This window comes from Sorex araneus, chromosome 3 (genome assembly GCF_027595985.1).
Source record: "Sorex araneus isolate mSorAra2 chromosome 3, mSorAra2.pri, whole genome shotgun sequence".
Classification (NCBI taxonomy): Eukaryota; Metazoa; Chordata; class Mammalia; order Eulipotyphla; family Soricidae; genus Sorex; species Sorex araneus.
In genome coordinates this window covers 86192420-86213511 of record NC_073304.1, presented here as the reverse complement: position 1 = coordinate 86213511, position 21092 = coordinate 86192420, and the positions used below count along the sequence as shown (strand labels likewise).

The following is a 21092-nucleotide window of genomic DNA, read 5'->3' as shown; positions in this document are numbered from 1 at the left end:
CTCGATGGCAGGCATGTTTTAGTTTTTAAATTTTTGTTGTTGGCCCACACCCAGCAGTGTTCATGGCTTACTCTCAGCTCTGTGTTCAGGGCTCACTCCTGGCAGGCTCCGGTACTAGAAGAGGTGCTAGGGATTGAACCTGGGTAAGCTGCATGCAAGACAAGCACCCTACGTATTGTACTATACTCCGGCCTTCAACTATGTACTTTTAAATGATTGACCAGTGGGCTGGAGTGATAGCATAGTGGGGAGGGTGTTTGCCTTGCACATAGCTGACCTAGGTTTGAAGCCCAGCATCCCATATGGTCCCCAGGGCACTGCCAGGAGTAATTCCTGAGTACCAAGCCAGGAGTAACCCCTGAGCTTTGCTGGGTATGGGCCCAAAATAAAATGATTGATCATATGATGTTTTAGAAGTGTAGTAAAAAAAACAAAAACAAAAACAGACACACAGGTGATAGAACAAAAGGATATATTTACAAGCCAGAGACCCTAAACTTTAGCTGGAGAGAGAGGAAGGAAAGTTATCAAATATGAGCAGGACTGCTTGGAGCCCAACCTCATCCATTCTTGTAAATGCTGAGTATCCACCATGTGGTCAGCAACTACTCCATAAGCCATCACCATCCCCTCCCCAAAAGCAATGTCTCTATTGACCAAGCCCTCAGCACTCTTGCCAGTCTTCCTGTGCCCAGGCAGGCATGGGAGAAAAGTACTCAAAGTCTGGCCCCTTATAGCACAGGGCATGCAGGAACATCACAAGGTCCTGTGGCAAAGGGTCCTGTCGCACCAGCCGACATTCTGCACAGAGTGGGTCTGTCTCCTGATTCCCAACACTCGTGTCAGCTGCCTTCTCTGGTGCCAAAGCCTCGGCGTCCGGATCCTGTGGGGCTGCCTCCACTGTTCCCTCCACCTTCGGGGCAGACACGGTCAACTCACTGAGGTGGTCCTTGCCCAGCTCTGAAGAAGAGGCTGCCGAGTCTGTGAGTCCTGGGGGCAGGTCACCCTCACAGAGGTCTAGCACATCCAGGCTCTGTTTCGCCTGGTGTTCTGCCACCAGGGCCTGCAGCAGCTCCTCATCTGTCTTGGGGATGTGGCCACCCCGGCCTCGTGAAGGGCCCCATGCAGCTGAGTTGTAGATGGGGTCATTGAGGATGGGATGGCCCAGGAACTGGAGGTGGACTCGGATCTGGTGGGTGCGTCCTGTGAGTGGCCGGCACCGCACCACGCTGGAGTGGCCGTTGTAGCTCAGTCTCTGGAACACTGTCTCGCAGGGCTTGCCCCGAGCATCCACACGACACACGCCTACCTTGTAAGACACCACCAAAATGGGCTCCTTGCAGATCACTTCATCGGAGGGGAACTCTCCCTCCACGCGGCACACATACTCCTTCTCTAGCTGCAAAGAAAGGAAGAGCGCAAGTCAGCACATGGACTGAACTCACAAAGCCCAGGCTCCTTACAGTGATGAAGAATGTTCCAAGCTCAGAGAATTTAGACACTTGTTCCTCTACCTGCCAGTTACATAATCCTGGGTATTTTCTTTTTTTTTTTTTTTTGCTTTTTGGGTCACACCTGGCGATGCACAGGGGTTACTCCTGGCTCTGCACTCAGGAATTACCCCTGGCGGTACTCAGGGGACCATATGGGATGCTGGGATTCGAACCCGGGTTGGCCGCATGCAAGGCAAACGCCCTACCCGCTGTGCTATCACTCCAGCCCCAATCCTGGGTATTTTCTTAGTCTCTTAAAAATCCCCCTAACTTGCCTAGAAAATGTGAGATTAGAAAAGCACTGACCTCACACAGCTGTTCAAAGGATTCAACAAGTTGGGCTTTAATATACTTGATACTGAGCCTTATATACAAGTACTTGATGGGAGATAGTACAGCTAGTAGAGTGTTTGCCTTGCATGCCAATGTCCCAGGCTTGATCCCCAGTGCCAGATTTGGTTCCCTGAGTTCCACTAGGAGTGATCTCTGAGTTCATAGTCAGGAGGAAGCCCTGAGCACCTCCGGGTATAGCACCCCTCAAAAAAAAAAAAAAGAAAGAAAAACAAGTACTTAATACGTTCATTACAAACAGATGCAGAATTTAAGGTTTCAAAACCATACTCACTACCATTTGTCCTCTACCCAAGCCTTTCAACTTCATCCAGAATCTTCCCATTAGTAGTGTTAAAAAACCTTGCTTAGCCAGCAGTTTAACGCTGGCATGTGCTTTGTATCTGGGAGTCGGGACCCGATCCCCAGCATCCCATGCTCCCCTGAGCACTGCAGGGAGAAGCTAGTAGTAATAGCTATTATTATTATAGCAATTTCAAGAGAGCAAACTAAAAACTGGAAAAATAGCATGGGGGTTGGTCTTGCATTTGGCTAACCCCAGTTCGATCCCCAGCACTGCAGAGGGTCCCTCAAGCACTTTCACAGGTCCCTCCTGAGCAGATACAAGAAAAGCCCCTGAGCACTGCCAGGTGTAGCACAAAACAAGTAAAAAGCAAAAGAGCAAACTACCAAGAGGGTGATGTCTGTAGGCCTAGAGAACTTTTGAAACATGAGATAATAACTGTTGGCATTTCAGAGATTAACTTTCTGGAGGGCAGGGCACTTGACCACACAACAGGAAGGCTCTCTTCAACTCTTAGGTGGAGAGGCCCTTTAACTCAAACCATTCATGAATCCACGAAGCAGCCTGCCAGAAGTCAGGCTCACCTGCCGGTCCCGAACCTGCTCATGGATTCTCTCTGAGACAGCCGCTGTCTTGGCAAACATGAGGACCCCTGAAGTAAGGCGGTCAAGCCGATGCAAGGGGTGTAGCTCCTTGAGTTGATGCTCCTTGCCCAGGATGAAGATGACTGTGTTGTGTCTGAAACGGCCGCAAGGGTGGACGGGAATGGAGGAAGGCTTATCTACAACCACCACGTCGTCATTCTCAGCTAGCAGGCGGATAGGCTCTGCTGTGACAGGAGGCTCATGTCTGTGCACTCTGTTCCGCAAGAAGTCATTGTCCTGCCAATGACACAGGGAAACTTACCAACTTTACACACAGCTTCCCCGGGTGCTTATTGATACAAATGGGTGGTCCCGGGAAAAGCTGTGTGCAGAGTGTATTGTCATTTAGTAAAACTGTAGCCAGACACAGGCCAATAGGATAGTAGGCACTGCTTAAGTACTAGAAGGATAGACACCAGGGGCTGGAGCAATAGCACAACGGGTAGGGCGTTTGCCTTGCACACGGCCAACTGGGGTTCGATTCCCAGCATCCCATCATTGTCCACTGAGCACTGCCAGGGGTCATTTCTGAGTGCAGAGCCAGGAGCAACCCCTGACCCCTGAGCATCGCCGAGTGTGACCCAAAGAGCAAAAAAAAAAAATATATAGACACCAAAATGTTGATTATCTCTGGATGGCAGGATTACAGGTTTATTTCACTTATTTGAGTTTTATCTAGAGTAAAGATAAACTTTTCTCAATAGTGGGGAGAAATCTCATTACTTATGATGACCTTGAACAAACACCACCACACTGCCCAAATCTACACATGCATTTGCTCCAAACTTAAGTGTGTGTACTTAGACAAATCATCTAACCATTCCAAATATTAATTTCCCTATTTGTCCAGAATATTAGGATGGGAGCATCAAACCACCATTCTCTAAATGCTAAAATCACCTTGTCTTGTACAATTGGGGTGAGCCAGTGTTACTGACAGGGGCTATGTACACTGCTTAGCTGCCAATAGAATTTTATTTCTTATAGTGCTGAGGGTTGAACCCAGGCCTCATCGAAGTCAGGCATGAATTTCATCCCCAGCCCCTGGAATGGATTTGTATTTGTTTGGTTTCGGGGCCACACCCTGCAATGTTCAGGGGTTACTCCTGGCTATACACTCAGAAATCACTCCTGGCTGTGCCCAGGGGACCATATGGGATACCAGGGATTGAATCCTGGTCAGTCAACACATAAGGCAATGAGGTGGTAACATCTATCTCATAAAGCTTTCGTTATAATGCTAAAAAAAGGAATGCATGAAAGAGATCAAACGTTAAAGTACATGAAATGTGTGCCTCTGTGCCCAGCACACATTAAGAAGATACATGTGTAAAAACTACAATGCAAGCGAAAGTGATCAGAGCTAGCGCCCTATGACAGCACAGAAAGGGCTATGAATTCCAACTTCTGCTCCTTGTTAAAGAGGCTGCCTTCGTGGAGACCACAACGGCAGGGACGGTCGACGGCTGAGACTGGGAGGCAGAGGCTTAAACAAGGGTCCCAAGAGAAAACGAGAAAGCTCGTGCATTCCCGCGATTTTACTCCAGGACCGAGACCTACTAACTGGAAAACCCTGGCCCCATTTCCTCGCCCATCAGGCCTCCACCTTGAGCACGATGCTGAGATCCTGTACCGGCTCTTCGTTTAGGTGCAGGCGGCCGGCCCGAACCGCGGCCTCATAGTAGGCCAGGGGCTGGGCACGGAATTCCGTGCTGAAGACGTGCATTAGGCTGTGGCCCACCCAACGGCCTTTGCAGTAGGTCCGGAAGTCGAAATAATAGGGCCGCACTTTGCGCAGGCCGCCCTCGAAGTAGTAGCTGGTCTCCGCGAAGTGCTCGTCGCTGAAGCTCACCCCAGCCCGCCGCTTCTTTGGGGGCGGCACGACCCGCTCCCCGCCCCGCCGCTTCTTCGGCTTGGCGGGACCCGCGGCCACTGCCTGGGCCGGCTTCCCTGCCCCCGAAGCCGACTCCGACTCGGCTCCGGGAACCGCCGGCTCCGGCTGCTCCGGACTCTGCTCACACTTCAAGTCGCCACCCACGTTTCCATTTTGCTCAGCCGGAGCCTTCGGCCCGCTCGCAGCCTGGGTCGCGGTCAGGACTGTTTCTGCCATCAGGCCCCTGAGGCTACCCCAAGTCCTGGGACCCGCGAAGCGCCGGAGGTTGAAGAGCCCGGGCGCAAGCAGCAGGAAGCAGCAGCGGCCACCCAGCCACATACCCACGCGACCAGGGCGTCGGCGGCGCGATCTGAGGACGTCACTGGACACCAGCCAATCAGCGAGTCCCGTGCGGAGGCGGGAACTGCGGAGGGAAAGGGGAAGAGAGAGTTGAATGAATGCTTGAAGAGGAGTTGGAGGGAGCTTTCGGCAGAAAAGGTCGTGAGGGAGCGAAAGAGTTGATCGAATGACTTGAGAAGAGGCTGGGGGTGAACAATTGGGTAGAACGAATGAAGAGGTTGTGAGGATAAGGTCTACAGCAGTGCAGATTCCATGTAGATATGCCCCAAGTTCCTTAGGTCTGAAAACTCTTGAGAGGGACCTGATTTAAAACAAAACAGAGGGGCTGGAGCGATAGCACAGTGCTGGAGTAAAACGCATAGGGCGTTTGCCTTGCACGCGGCCGACCCGGGTTCGATTTCCAGCATCCCATATAGTTCCCCCCCATCCCCCCACCCCCGCCCAGCACAGCCAGGAGTAATTCCTGAATGCAGAGCCAGGAGTAACCCCTGTGCATCGCTGGGTGTGACGCAAAAAAAAAAAAAAATGAGGAATGCTTATTCTGACTATATGAAGGTTTGTGCTGCCTAAAAGGGTCAAAATTACACTATGTGACAAAGCTTTTACTTGTCATTTCAAACACACACCTCATACTGTCCTTTCCCTTAACAGCATGAGCATTATTAGAGATCTTTCATTTATCTCATATACTCCTATCCTGAGATTAAAACTACAAGTGTTTCAGGATATGTATTTGTCGGAGTTCTTCATATATGTATACATATACATATATTTGGGAGGCTGGAGAGTTGAGGTGCTTGCTTTGGCCTGCTGCATACCCCAGTTTGATCCCTGGCACCATGTATGGACCCCTGAGTACCACCAGAGTGATCCTTGAGCACAGAGTCGGGAGTAAACCCTGAGCATCACCTGGTGTGCTCCCATCCCCAAAATTTGGAGTGTGTGTGTGTGTGTGTGTGTGTGTGTGTGTGTGTGTGTGTGTGTAATGTTAAATTCAGTAGTACTCAGGGGCTGCTCCCACCTTGGTTGCTTTCCAGGGTGTTTGGGGAACCAGTGGTGCCAGGGATGGAACCCAGGACTCCTGCATGCAAAGCATGCACTGAAATTCATTGAGCTCTCTGGTCCCTTGTTAGAGTTCTCAAATGCAAAAAAAAAAACAAAAAACAAAAAAAACCAATTCTGGATAGCTTCATCAGAGAGGCAATTATTGAAAAGATAGTAATACTTCATAGATTTCACAAGAAAACTGGAAAGCAACCTCTCAAAAAAGACACAAATCAAGAGAAGGCAAAAAAAACCTCTTATATTTGGGGGTGCTATGAGATAGTAAGCAAGTAAGGTACTTGGGGCCACAAACGGTGGCTGTGTGTAAAGACCCAAACAAATACACAAACAAAACCTTATGACATACATTTCGGCTTAACACAATGGCTAGACCATAACAGGAACTTAGATGTCTATTGACAAATGAACCTGGGAAATCTTCATAATTCAGTGACAGTGAAACGTATCTCTTATAAGAATGAGAAACGAAGTCACCTCCTAATCGTTGGCGTGCAGTACAGAAGGAGACAAACATTCGCCAAGGAGATTGCCAACGTGGTGAACCTGCTCTGGGAATTAAGAAAAATAAAAAGTCAAACTGGCTTGATCGAAGTAGGAAATGGGTGTAGGGCGCTGTCCGCGAGGCTGGAACACAAATCTAAGTGGAATCAACGTCACGCCGCCGTTTCCCGGCAACAAAAGTCCCGCCCACCGCTTCCTTGTACTCTGCTTCTCACTTCCTCACCCAGCCGAGTACCACGAGCCAATCGACGCACAAAATATCACCAGGTAGGACGGTGGTTGGAGAGCTCCTGGGATCTGTCACTCGGAGTCTCCGCCCCCGATTTCGTCTTTGCTGCCTGCGACCGAGCGAGCACAGCCGGGCGTTTGCAGGTAGCCGTGCGGGCGGTTGCGGTAGGTGGAAGGGTCAGGGGTGCCCAGGATTTTGTATACCGGGCTCCGGCCTCACTGCGAATATCACAGAGGGAACGGACTCATCTCCTACCGAGAGTCCTTGGAGCCAAAGTGACCGAGGCCCGGGATCTGGACACTTCGAGGCTCGGTGCGAGAAAAGTTCTGCTTTGGGTAGCTTCCGTATGGGGTTGGGGGTCCTTGTGTCCACTAGCATCAGTTTATTCAGCCCTCCCTCCCTCTCCCCGAGAAATAGCTGACCTTTTACCTCCGGCCCCCTCCCGTGTTTGGCAGTTCTCCTATGGTTGTTCATATTTGTCCCCAACGGTCGCCTTTCTAATCTCAGAGGTATCTCGTGAAAGATGTCCACCCATTCCTGAAGACAGTAATGAATACCATCATCTGTAAAATGATTAAAATGTCTCGCATTGTTTCTGACTATTAAGAACTTGAAACATATATATAGCACAGTTTCTAGAAGACATGAGCCCGCAGGCTTTTGCACATGACATCGCTCTCAGACAAGACACTTTCTTCCAAGCCGCGCTTTAAATATCGTCATAGAGAGAACTGTGCATGACCCTTAATCATTTTCAGATGTACAGTTAGTAGCATTCACATTGTTCTGTGACCATTACCAACTCTAGAACTTTTTTATTTCCTCAAACTGAAAACATGTACCATTAAATAGTAACCTCTGGTCCTCTTTCTCCCAATTTGTAAACAGCCCCATTTTACTTTCTTTTTCTGAATTTGATTACTATAGATATATAAGTGGTTCATCCATTATCTGCCTATCTTTGTATCTGGTTAGTCCAAGTTCCTTTTGTTTATTTGGTTCTTTGTTTGTTTGTTTGTTTTGTTTTGACTACCTCCAGTGGTGCCCAGGGCTTACTCCTTGCTCTGTGCTCAAGGATTACTGTTGGCAGAACTCAGGGAAACATATGAGGGACCAGGAATTGAACCAGGTTGGTCTTGTCAAAACAAGAGTCTTAACCCCTGGATCTGTCCCCATAGAAGTTCCTTTTTTTTTTTTTTTGCCTTTGGGTCACACCCGGCAATGCTCAGGGGTTACCCCCGGCTCTGCATTCAGGAGTTACTCCTGGCGGTGCTCAGGGGACCATATGGGATGCTGGGAATTGAACCCGGGTCTTCCGTGTGCTAGGCAAATGCCCTACCCGCTGTGCTATCACTCCAGTCCCAGAAGTTCCATTTTTAAAGATAAATTCATTAAGAGAACACATGAGTTTGGAGCCAGACAAGAAATTTAGTTTGTCATTTTTATCTACAATATAGAAAAAATGTAACCAATTTTAAAGGTTTGGGTAGGAGAAACTAAAAAGCCTATTTACAAGAATGAGTAATATGTGTCAGTAATAGAGCATTTGCCTTGAATGTATGAGGACCTGGGTTTGATTCCTGATATTCCTCTCTTAATCCTTCTACCTCCCCCTCAAAACAAACAAACAAACAAAAACCCAAACTATTTCTTTCTATGGGTGAACATGTTTGAGTACCAGTGCTTCTGTGCAACCTTAAAGCCATCCCTTGCTCACTTGGACCTTGTTTTTCAGCTCTGATTCCAAATGAAAATGTTTGAGAGCTTTGACTCTACAGCCACAAGATCTGGCCCAGATCTTTGGGCTGAAATTTGTTCCTGTCTGCCAAATCCAGACCAAGAAGATGGAACCAACAACACTTTCTCGGACTCCTTTGTGGATTCTTACCCTGCAGGCACAGGTCAGAGGGAGCCCCCGGACTTTGCTGTACAGCAGGCCTCAAAGCCTTGGGCTCCCTTGCAGGATTCAGAAGTATATTTAGCATCTCTAGGTAAGTTGGTGGATTTAAAAAAAAAATTATAAACTAGGGGTTTAAGTAAGTTCACTGAAGTGGTTTTTATTTATTTATTTTATTATTTTATTTTGCTCACACCCGCCAATGCACAGTAGTTCTCCTGGCTCTGCACTCAGGAATTACTCCTGGCGGTGCTCAGGGGACCAAATGGGATGCCGGGTCGGCCTCGTGCAAGGCAAATGCCCTACCCACTGTGCTATTGCTCCTACCTATCACTGAAGTTTTTTTTAGGTGAAAATTAGGTTTTGTTTTTGGGCTACAACCTGTGATGCTCAGTGCTTAGGGGACCATATGGAACATTGGGGATGGAACCCAGGTCAACTTTATGCAAGGAAGGCGCCCTAACCACTGTGCTATATCTCCAGCCCTATAACTTATTTATTTGTTTTTTAATCATCACAGTTTATATCTGTCAAATTTAATTTAAAATGATATTTCAGGTTGATTATTGGTGATTGATGATTGGAGATTCTTAAATATCTCTTAACTTGTCTTTTTTTTTTTTTTTTGCTTTTTGGGTCACACCTGGCGATGCACAGGGGTTACTCCTGGCTCTGCACTCAGGAATTACCCCTGGCCGTGCTCAGGGGACCATATGGGATGCTGGGATTTGAACCTGGGTCGGCCGCGTGCAAGGCAAACGCCCTACCCGCTGTGCTATCTCTCCAGCCCCCTCTTAACTTGTCATTTAATGTTCTGACTACTTATTCTAAATTGTGGGTTTTGCTTTTGCTTTTGTTTGTTTCTTTTTTTCACATTTTTTGGAATCCGTATAGTCAAATAGTTAACTAGCTTAAAACTGCCAAGCTGGGTACTGGAGCTGGAGACCTGAGCACTGCTGGGAGTAACCCCTGAGCATTGCTGGGTGTGATTCCAAAACAAAAACAAATCAGAAAACTTGTCAAACCTTGCTGGAGAGGGGCCAAAAAGATTGTACAGATGGTAGGGCACTTGCCTTGTACATGACCAGCCTGGTTCAATCCTCAGCACCTTTCCTGGGAGATACTCAACAGCTGAGTCCATGCTTTGCATGAAGGAGGCCCAGGTTCCATCCCTGGCACCGTTTGATCCCTCAAGTGTTGACAGGAACATCTCCAGTGAGCCAAGTGATACTCTAGGAGTGGCCCCCAGCACCACTGGTAATGACCCTGAAAATAAACAAAGAAAAAAACAACCGTTAGACTTCTTGCTATCCTGGTAGAAAAATCATAGCCCTGAACTACATGTGGATTTTTTTTTCTTTTTTCTTTCTTTTATTTTCTTTCAGGGTGGGGGAGGGAGAAAGAAAGAGAGAGACAGGAACCCAGGCTCTCACACATTGAAGACAAATGTTCTCCTCTTCTGCTATGCTCCATCCCAGGCCCACATATAGATTCCTGATGCTACAATTTGAAAACTATTAAACAGTAGATAAATAAATTATAAGGGTGGGAACATGTGAACATGAAATTTATTCTGCTACTTGTTACTCATTTTCAAAAGAAAATACTCCCTAATTACATCAGTGAGGAGGATCTGTCCAGTGACCTTTAGTAAAATGTCTAGAGAGATTCCGAACAGAAGACATTCAGGTTGTCCCAAGCTGGAAGAAAGAAAGATATCAACCTAGGTTAGTGACTGCCAATCTTTAGAATTCGGGAGGAGGAGGGAAAGAGCTGCTCTCAGCAATGCCCAGGACCTATTCCTGTCTCTTTTCAGGAATGACCCTGGTGGTACTCAGGGGACCATATGTCATGCTGAGGATTGAAACAAGGTTATAGCTGTAGCAGCCACATGCAAGGCCATGGTCTCTGGCTCTGGAGTGTCCTTTTATGAAACATACATGAGACTCATCAATGTGTCACAAAACCAAACCAGAAATAATTATCTGAAGAAGGAAAGGCATTTCAGAAGGAAGCAGCCCTGGACAAAGGGCAGAAGGAAGAGTCAGGGTTTACATGACTGCTAAGAAATAACGATACAGGGGGCCGGAGCGATAGCATAGCGGGTAGGGCGTTTGCCTTGCACGCGGTCGACCCGGGTTCGATCCGGCATCCCATATGGTCCCCCAAGCACTTCCAGGAGTAATTCCTGAGTGCAAAGCCAGGAGTAATCCCTGAGCATCGCTGGGTGTGACCCAAAAAGCAAAAAAAAAAAAAAAAAAGAAAGAAAGAAAGAAAGAACGATACATGGGAGTGGAGCGATAGCACAGTGGGTAGGGTGTTTGCCTTGCACTCGGCTGACCCGGGTTCCATTACCAGCATCCCATATGGTACCCCAAGTACCGCCAGGAGTAATTTCTGAGTATATGAACCAGGAGTAACTCCTGTGTATTGCCGGTGGGAACCCAAAAGGAAAAGAAAAAAAGAAATACAGTACAAACATGAAAGGAAATGTGTTACTGATGTAGGAAAGAAATATGTCAGGAAAGGACAGGTAGAGCAGTGATTAATGAGAAAAAAGGATGAGGGGCTAATGTGAAATTTGGAAGCCATAAAGGTAGTACAGGAGCGCTGGCAGCCAGGGGTGGAGAGACTGTTTTGTGATAATCAGAATGCCTGTTTTATAGTGATAAAAGTAGCAGCAGCAACAGCCTGAGAAGAACCACATCCTTTGGCTTGTCAGTGCTCTGTGCCCAGTTATAAGAAATTTCCAGGTTGGGGCTGGAGTGATAGCACAGCGGGTAGGGCATTTGCCTTGCACGTGGCCGACCCGGGTTCAATTCCCAGCATCCCATATGGTCCCCTGAGCACCGCCAGGAGTAATTCCTGAGTGCAAAGCCAGGAGTAACCCCTGTGCATCACTGGATGTGACCCCAAAAACAAAAATACACACACACACACACACACACACACACACATATAAAAGACCTGAATTAAAAAGGCCCTCCACTAGTCTCTTCTAAAATCAGTTAAGATTAAAAATTTCTCACTGAGAGTGGTCAGAGTGATAGTACAACGAACGGATAGGGCGGGTTTGATTCCTGCCATCCCATATGGTCCCCCAAGCACTGCTAAGAGTAATTCCTGAGTGCAGAGCCAGGAGGAACTCCTGAGCATTGCTGGGTATGACCCAAAAAGCAAAAAAAAAAAAAAATTTTTTTTTTTCATTGAGGAAGATAAGAGCCATTTCTGTTGCCTGTGACTAAATGTGGGAGGCAGTGACAGGCTGGTTTGGAGTATGTAATGGCACTTGTTTATGCCATCAGGGTATATTTAGAGAGGGGAACACTTTCCCAGGCCAAAAGAGTACTTTCCATCTTCTCTTGCATTGTACTCAAAGGCCATACTATATAAAAATTGCTTTTATTGCCAAATAAATGTATATTAGAGGGTTCCAAAGGAATAGTGCAGTGACTTAAAGCAGATCTTTTTTTGTGTGTGTTTTGTTTTGTTTAGGGGCCATACCTGTGGTACTCAATGCTTACTTCTGGCTCTGCACTCAGGGATCACTCCTGGGGGGCTCAGGGGTGCTGGGGATCAAACCTGGGCCATTTGCATGCAAGGCAAACTCTTTACCCACTGTATTTAGCCCCTCTAGAGCAGAACTTTTCTTAAACCTTTCCAGGTACAACCTCTTTTCACCCAAGAAATGTAACAGAGGCAGCACCTCAGATTCATTAATTAGTTGATTAATCAGTTGATTTTGAATTAATTGTTGTACGTTCAGAGACCTTTTACTGTTACCAATTTGACTTTCTGTTTGTTTTGGAGGGCCACACTGGCAGCACTTAGTGCTTGTTTCTGGCTCAGGGATCACTCCTGGCTAGGCTCAGGGGATCATATGTGATACTAGGAACTCAAATCAGGGTCAGTGGGACACAGGCAAATGCCTTAACCCTGTATATAGTTTCTCCAGCCCTATTAGCAGTTTTTGTGACCTACTGCATTCAGTTTTGTGACACCATATGGGATTGCCATCCATAGTTTAAGTAGCTTAGACCACCTGTTTTGCAAATAAAGGTCACAAGTTCAAATTTCTGGTGGCCCACACATACCAAGTTTGATCCTGGCATTCTTGCTGTGGGCGCTTGCAGTTACTCTACTGTCTGTGATACCAGATGCTACCACAGGGGCTGGAGCGATAGCACAGCGGGTAGGGCGTTGGCCTTGCACGAGGCCGACCCGGGTTCGAATCCCAGCATCCCATATGGTCCCCCGAGCACTACCAGGAGTAATTCCTGAGTGCATGAGCCAGGAGTAACCCCTGTGCATTGCCGGGTGTGACCCAAAAACAAACAAACAAAAACAAAAAAAAACAGATGCTACCACAGCCAGGATGAGCACCACAGAAAAAGATGCATGCCAGGCAGGCCAGGAGGTATAACCTCAGGCAAACTTGGTCACTAAAGCACAAGCCCTAGTGAACCCTGGGTCCAAGTGTGTGAACTCCCTGGTGTGCTGAAATGGCTCAGGACCATAGCCAGGTGTGTGTGTGACCTTCGTTCACTGCTGCTCAGTTGATTGGCACCAACAATGAGAGGGAAAGGGAGGAATATGAATTGTATATAATTCATACACATTACATAAAATGTCTGAGTAGCAATCCACAAGGAAGAGCTGTCATTTAAAATACAGCCAGTTCACAAAGCAATCTGTGAATAACCTTTTTCTTTTTTTTTTTTTTTTTTTTTGCTTTTTGGTTCACACCTGGCAATGCACAGGGGTTACTCCTGGCTCTGCATTCAGGAATCTCTCCTGGTGGTGCTCAGGGGACCATACGGAATGCTGGGAATCGAACCTGGGTCGGCTGCATGCAAGGCAAACCGCCCTACCCGCTGTGCTTTTGCTCCAGCCCCGAATAACCTTTTTCTTATCCTCAAAGAGAAAAGTCATTGCACAGCAGAGAGGGTGTTTGCCAGGTCCGTGGCCTCCCGGATTCGATCCCCGTCATCCCATATGGTCCCCCGAGCCCTCAAGAATGAGCCCTGAGGGGCTGGAGAGATAGCACAGCGGGTAGGGCGCACTCGGCCGACCGGGGTTCAATTCCAAGCATCCCATATGGTCCCCTGAGCACGGCCAGGGGTAATTCCTGAATGCAGAGCCAGGAGTAACCCCTGTGCATCGCCAGGTGTGACCCAAAAAGCAAAAATAAATAAATAAATAAATAAATAAATAAATAAATAAATAAATAAATAAATAAAGAATGAGCCCTGAGTCCTGAGTGCAGAGCAGGAGTAAACACTGAGCATCAACGGGTGTGGTTCGAAAAAAAGTAAAATAAAACGTAAAAAGTAAAAGTAAATTTTAAAAAGAAAGAAAAGTCAAATGTTTAAAGTTATTTATGGCAGGTTTTTTGTATGGGCAATCTCTTATAGAACTTGTAGCAACAAAAAGTATTATTGTTAAGTGGGGTTTTAAGATCCTTCCTTTCTTTTGTTCCATTTATCCCTCCCTCCCTCCCTTTCTCCATCCTCCTTCCTATCCTCCCTTCCTCCCTTCCTTCCTTCTTGAACCCAGGGCCTAACTCCCACAAAGCAGGCTCTCTTCCATTGAGCCACGTTGCTGGCCACAGGTGTGTCTTATCTTTTTTTTTTTTTTTTTGCTTTTTGGGTCACACCCGGCCATGCACAGGGGTTTCTCCTGGTTCTGCACTCAGGAATTACTCCTGACAGTGCTCAGGGGGACCATATGCTGGGCATCGAACCTGGACCGCCCTCGTGCAAGGCAAACGCCCTCCCTGTTGTCCTACCGTTCCAGCCCCAGGTGTCTTGTTTTGATCAGTAACTGCAAGATGATATGACTTGTTTAGAAATTAAATCAGGATTGAAAATCATAGTCTGCTAGTTCTGGGCTTAGTATTTCATCTCTTCTCCCTAACCACCATTGCCCCCTTCAAAAAAAAAAATTTATTATTTACCCAATTATTAAAGTAAGGGCAAGACTAACTTAAGGCAGAAGGTAAACAATTTTTTTTAGTACTCTTCAAAAGAGAAAATCATTTAACAGTTATACTTAAAATGCATAGAAGAGCAACTAAACTTTTATCACCAGGAAAGCCAGAGAAGCTACTTTCAAAGGGGTTACAAGATACTTGTTTTCTTTAGGCTCCGAGATCCAGGCCACGAGCTGAGCAACTTTTAAAAATGTGAGGCCTTCTAGGGCCGCAGCAATAGTATGGCAGGTAGGGCATTTTCTTTGCATGCAGCAGACCCAGGTTCAATCCCCGGCTTGCCATATGGTCTCCCAGCCCATCAGGAGTGATCCCTTAATGCAGAGCCAGGAATAAGCCCTGAGTATCACTGGGTGTGGCCCAAAAACAAAGAAACAAAAATACAAAAAAAAAAAAGTGACATTCCTTTTCTTTAGTCACAGATTCTGTTTGTTTTGCCTTGTTTTAGGGGCTTGGGGCCACACTTGACGGTGCTCAGTGGCAACTCCTTGCTTGGTGCTCGAGGGATGCTCCCAGTGTTGCACAGGGGACCGTGTGGGTACCATGATGGAACCGAGGTCTCCAGCATGCAAAGCATGTGCACCAGCCCTTTGAACTATCTCCCAGGCCTAGAAGCCATAATGATTCTTATTACTGAGTTCTCACTGAGTCGGATTTAGTGTCTCATGAAACGTTGCATCTGGCAGCATGTTCTCTAATTCTTTCTATAAGGTTCGGCATCCATGTGCTATTACTGTAGCAAAAAACAAAACAAAACAAAAACAATTCCTCCTCCCCCTTACTCCCAAGAGGGGTGATTTTCAAGAAGCTGAACAGAAGATGACAGTACACACATGGCAAGCGAGGGGAAACAAGCATTCCCGAGAGAGAAACCTGCTGAGTTGCTGTGATTTCAAGGAAAGCAGGACATTGATTTCGAAGAACCTATGGTTTTTCTCTTTCTGGGGCTAAACATTGAATTGATCGTGTGTACGAGTACAGTGAGAACATTGTGAGAAAGAAAAATGTACATTCCTCTTCTGTTCTCGTCTCTGTCCTAATTTGTTGCCATTATTATGGTGACCACCTAGGTCATCTACGAGCTTAATTATGGTTCTCATACATCTTTTTAGTTGTGGTGCTTACTGGGAGCCTGGCAAGCTCCCCGTGGCATATTTGATAAGCCACAAACAGTAATAATAACAGGTCTCATTCCCCTGACCCTGAAAGAGCCTCCAGTCATTGGGAAAGGTGAGTAAGGAGAGGCTGCTAAAATTTCAGGCTGGGACGAATGGAGACATTACTGGTGCCTGCTCGAGCAAATCCATGAACAACGGGATGACAGTAATACAGTGGTACTTGGAGTCACCCCCTTTAGCTGCAGTGCTTCCCCCCTGCTGCCAGGCTGTGCTGTAGCTGGACTCCTCTTCATCACCAGGGATCTGAGCTGTCGGAGACATACAACAGAGCTGCAGGTGGTTACTCAGCAAGTATTGCAGCACCAGAGGTTGACTTTATGGCCTCCCACTTTCAAGCCGGCTCCTTGGCCACTGAGCCCTCTTCTGGCACCCTTCCTTCCTTCCTTCCTTCCTTCCTTCCTTCCTTCCTTCCTTCCTTCCTTCCTTCCTTCCTTCCTTCCTTCCTTCCTTCCTTCCTTCTTTCCTTCTTTTCTTTCCTTCCTCCCTCCCTCCCTCCCTTCCTTCCTTCCCTATTTTTGTTTTTCAAAAAGGAGCTGGGCTGGAGCAATAGCACAGCGGTAGGGCATTCGCCTTTCCTGTGGCCGACCTATGTCGACCTATGTTCGATTCTTCTGCCCCTCTCGGAGAGCCCTGCAAGGTACTGAGAGTATCGCGCCCGCACGGCAGAGCCTGGCAAGCTACCTGTGGCGTATTGGATATGCCAAAAACAGTAGCAATAAGTCTCACAGTGAGAGAAGTTACTGGTGCCCGCTCGAAATCGATGAGCAAAAAGGAGTTATTATTATGGGCCTGAAAGGTTGTACAGGGACTAAGCTTGTTGCCTTGCCTGTGGCTGACTCTATTACATCCCAACGCCACATCTGGATGCTAGAACATCCCTACCAGTGACCTTGAAGCACAGAGAGCCAGTAGATGGCCCTGAGCAATACCAAGTATGGGCCTTACCCCACAAAAAAAAAAAAAAGAGAGAGAGAGGGGGCAGAGAGATAGTACAGCAGTAGGTGCTTGCTTTGCATGTGGCTCACCTGGGTCAATCCCTAGTACCCCATTTGGTTCTTGGAATCCAGCCAAGAGTGATCCCTGAGCAAAAAGCCAGGAGTAAGTCCTGAGCACAGCAGGATCCCCAAAACCAAAACCAAAAACAAAAGAGCTTCTGGGCTGTGGACATAGCTCCACAGACTGAGTGTATGCTTTGCATGCAGGAACCCTCGGTTCTGGATGGTCCCCCAAGCATTTCCGGGAGCAACCCCTAAGAATCTCTTGAGTGAGACCGAAAAATAACACACAAAGAGCTCTTTTCTAGGGAATTGTGGAATGCTCGTCAGTGAGAGTATTTTCCAATTGGTATTTTGCATTTTAGATTTTGTTTCATTTTATACTTGTTAAGATCCACTCCTTTCTTTAGAAAAGAAACTGAGACGAATCAAAGGTTTAAATGAGGAAGTGACTTCCAAGGATATGCTTCGAACTCTGGCCCAAGCCAAGAAGGAAAGCTGGGATCGGTTCCTTCAGGAAAAGTTAGCATCCGAGTTCTTTGTGGATGGACTTGACTCTGACGAGAGGTAACTGACTCTAGTCTATTTCATTGCAGTCCTTTCTCTGCCTCTGGAGAATTCAGGGAGAAGGGGACAGGGATGGGGCTCAGTAGTAGAGAACTCGCCTTGCAGGTATAAGGCCTTGGCTTCCAGCCCTGGTACTGAAAGAAAAAAAATTCAGGGTGAGGGGTTGGAGCAATAGTACAGAGGGTAGGGTGTTTGCCTTGCACACAGCCGACCCGGGTTCGATTCCCAGCATCCCATATGGTCCCCCAAGCACTGTCAGGAGTGATTCCTGAGTGCAGAGCCAGGAGTCAGACCTGAGCATCGCCGGGTGTGACCCAAAAAGCCAAAAAAAAAAAAAATTCAGGGTGAGTAGTTATAATCATGTATTGATATCAACATCAGCTTTTCTGAGCAAAAATTATCCTTTGGTTGGGGCCAGGGATTGCGTATAGGTGTTAAGGCACTTGTCTTGCAGGCAGCTGACCCTTGTTCAATCTCTGACCCTACACAGTCACCTGAGCACGAAGCCAGGAGGTGCCACTGCAGGTCTAAAACCCCCAAATAAATAAATACATAAAATAAAAATTACATGTTGTAAGATTCCTCTTTCACTTGGTCCAGAAGCACCATATTTAAGAAGAAAAAAAGGAGTGTAATTTTATACCTATAAAAATTCCAGATGGATGTGAGTCTCAAGTTAATGGGAAATCGGGAGATTGGGACTTAATTCAATGGTGAAACACATGAAGGCTGGAGCAATAGTACAGTGGGTAGAGTGTTTGCCTTGTACATGGCCAACCCATGTTTGATCCCTGACATCCCATACATGGTCCCCGAGCACGGCCAGGAGTGGTTTCTGAGTGCAGAGCCAGGAGGAACCCCTGAGCATCACCAGGTATGGCCCATGTGGAGGACTTGTATTTGATTCCCAGCACTGCAAGATAAATAAATAAATAATTGTATATCTCCTGAGCTAGTGAATAGGAGGGGGCCTGGCATTTCCAGGCTAGAGGAAGGGAAACTGCGTGATAGAGGGTGATCCTATGACAGGCCAGAGGCTCTGTCATTGAATGTTTTCCCTGCCTCATAGATAGGTTTCTCCATTGAGTTATTCCTTTTTTGGGTGAGTGGGCTCAGCCTGGAGATGCTCAAGGTTACTCCTGGTTCTGTACTCAAGAATTACTCCTGGCGGTGCTCAGGGGACCATACAGGATGCTGGGGATTGAACCCAAGTCAGCTCTGTTCAAGGCAAGCATCCTGCCCACTATACTATCACTCCACAAGTATGTCATGAGCATCAGGGTCTCAGTTCATCTCAGCTTGAAATAATGTTGGGACAAAAACAGAAATCATTCTCTGCCCTACTGCATTCTTCAGAGGCTAGACAAATATGTATCACAGAAATTGTTGAGGGAGGAAGGGGTATTGTTAAACTGTATTTTTTCTGTATATCTGGGAATGACTCAGAAAAACTGAGTAATGTACCCACATGCTTCAAAGGCCATATTTTAGTTAGTTAGTTTGTTTTAGGGCCACAACTGATGGTACTGAGGAGTTAGGATTGAGTGTGGTGGATGAAGTATGGTACCCAGCTCCCCTCGCTGTGGGTACCGGTCCCAGTTCAAAACAAACACAAAACAAACTGTTAGTGAATTGTGTGGTTCTTCACCTCTGTGAAGGCCAGGAGGTGGCCCGCCTTCCTGATATGCTCTGGGTAACTGAGAAATGCTGTCTACATGTTTCTCCCATGTGTTGATGGATATCTAAAATCTGCTGTGTATGGCTCCTTTCCTTATGCAGGAGGCCTGGGTTCTACCTCTGGGCACCACAAATTATGCCCACCCCACCACCACCAAATAAAGAGAAGACTTTGAACTGTTGAAGAGCATAAAATGGGGTTGCGTTACTCTCAGCATTGTTTTTTTACTGTGAATGTCCAGTGGCTTTCGAGTAGAGGGTTCTGGGTGCTGAAAGAAAGTGCAGGGCTATTTCTGTCCCCATAGATTCCAACCAAAGTCAGCTAACAGCTAACAGCTAACTGTTGCTTTTGTGACACTGCTGCTCAGATGTTTCCATTTAGGGACTCGCGATAGGATGAACTAAGCAAAAACTCCCACAAAGATAGCCAAAGATCATGCTTAGCACATCTCAGGTCTGAGAGTGTAAGGAGTCGGCCTCCAGCAGAGGGGATTTCAAGACACTCAGGTTTTTGCCTCACTAATAATTTGGTGCTTATTTGAATGTTGCATCCCCCTGACAATGTGCGCCTCTCCAGGTTTTTTTTTTTTTTTTGAGGCAAAAGAGAGAGAAAAAAAAAACAAACGGATGGAGGCATGTGCTCTTAAGCTATTCTCATCAACCCTTCAGAAAACTCTGCATTTGAAGGGGGCCTGGCGCTGTTTATAGCCTCAAGTGCCCGCTAGAGGGGTAAATTATGCTGCGGAGCTGCCAGGATGCACAGCTGTCAGCGGAGCAACGTGGTTCTCCCCGTGGAAGCCGCACAACACAATTGTAGAAAGAAATTGGTGGTGGGCAGGAAGGCAGCATTTGAGTAATGGAGATAATCATTAAGTAATTAATCACGGAGATCTGATGCATTCCCCCTTTTCTCTTGTTTTCTCCTAGCACCTTGGAACATTTCAAGAGGTGGCTCCAGCCAGATAAAGTAGCCATCAGTACCGAGGAGGTTCAGTATCTGATTCCCCCAGAAACACAGGTTGAGAAGCCAGAGGCTGGGGATGAGCCAGCAGCAGCAGAACAATAAATTACAGATACACACAAGCACACATACACACCACACACACACACACACACACACACACACACACACGCCAAGCAGCTATCTGGGAACAGCAGAAAGCACAGCAGCAGCAGCAGTGGCGGCGGCGGGGAGGAGAATGCCCGACCTTCCACTCCACGAAGCGAACAGCTGCTACCTCCGAGAATTTGCTTGGGGCGGACATGTGTGGCGGTCTCAGATAGGACTGTAATTGTGCGCTGGATCCAAGCCCTGCCTTCCTGTGTCTCACACTTGCCCAGGCTCTGTGGCTGCCAGGGAGAAGTCCGCTGAGTCAGGAAAGGAAAGGTCCAAGTATGAACAGATTTGGAGAAACTGATGTCCTTTTTTGTAGAGTGAATAAGTGAGCCATATTTTTTCTTGCCTCTTTTGGCTGTTCCTCTCCGTGTCCCAAGCACTCTCTCGGTAAGTTGTCTGGGGTGAATGGAGCCAGAGAGAATGAAATCGGTCTTCTTGAATTTTGTGTCCCCTCTGGGGCTTCTCGAACAAATCCATAATAAATATGGGAACTTCAGAAAAAGAGGCTGGACTTGGCCTTTGTCTCATTCTTCATTGTGGGGAAAATGGGTATGAAATGTGAGTGCTCTGTAGTTGACATGATGTAGTTGACATGAAACTTATCAGAACAGCAGTTTGTGTGTTGGGTGTTATTGACCTAACGGAGCTAAATGCCAATACTCACCTGTTTGTTTGTTTGTTTGTTTGCGGTGTCCAGGATCAAATCAGGGTCTCACTGAGCCTCGTCCTCAGGTTCTAATTTTATTTTGCCTCATTCCTTGCCTTTGTTGTTGTTGTTGTTGTTGTTGTTGTTGTTTATGTTTGTTAGATTTGGAGGAGGTGCCACACCAGCTGAGCTCAGAGCTAATTCCTGCTCTGTGCTTAGGGATCACA

The 21092-nt window shown here is 47.0% G+C and overlaps 2 protein-coding genes across 4 annotated transcripts; one reads left to right on the top strand and one right to left on the bottom strand.

Moving 5' to 3' along the window:
• Positions 1-455: 455 nt before the first annotated feature.
• RPUSD2 (RNA pseudouridine synthase domain containing 2) lies at positions 456-5043 on the bottom strand. Its single transcript, XM_004609771.3, has 3 exons — positions 4378-5043; positions 2712-3008; positions 456-1399 (listed from the first exon to the last, which is right to left on the bottom strand). The coding sequence occupies exons 1-3, from the start codon at positions 4981-4983 to the stop codon at positions 665-667; spliced, it is 1638 nt and encodes a 545-aa protein (XP_004609828.3). The 5' UTR covers positions 4984-5043; the 3' UTR covers positions 456-664.
• Positions 5044-6809: 1766 nt separating this feature from the next.
• On the top strand, positions 6810-20724 carry CCDC32 (coiled-coil domain containing 32). Of its 3 annotated transcripts, none has more exons than XM_055133845.1 (4): positions 6810-6942; positions 8535-8790; positions 17269-17425; positions 20030-20724. In XM_055133845.1, exons 2-4 carry the CDS (start codon positions 8547-8549, stop codon positions 20166-20168), a joined length of 540 nt encoding a protein of 179 aa, XP_054989820.1. In that variant the 5' UTR covers positions 6810-6942; positions 8535-8546; the 3' UTR covers positions 20169-20724. The 3 variants fall into 3 exon arrangements, with proteins under 3 accessions (XP_054989820.1, XP_004609627.2, XP_054989821.1); XM_004609570.3 differs by having other exon boundaries at positions 6892-7111; XM_055133846.1 differs by having other exon boundaries at positions 6901-6963.
• The last annotated feature ends 368 nt before the right edge of the window (positions 20725-21092 follow it).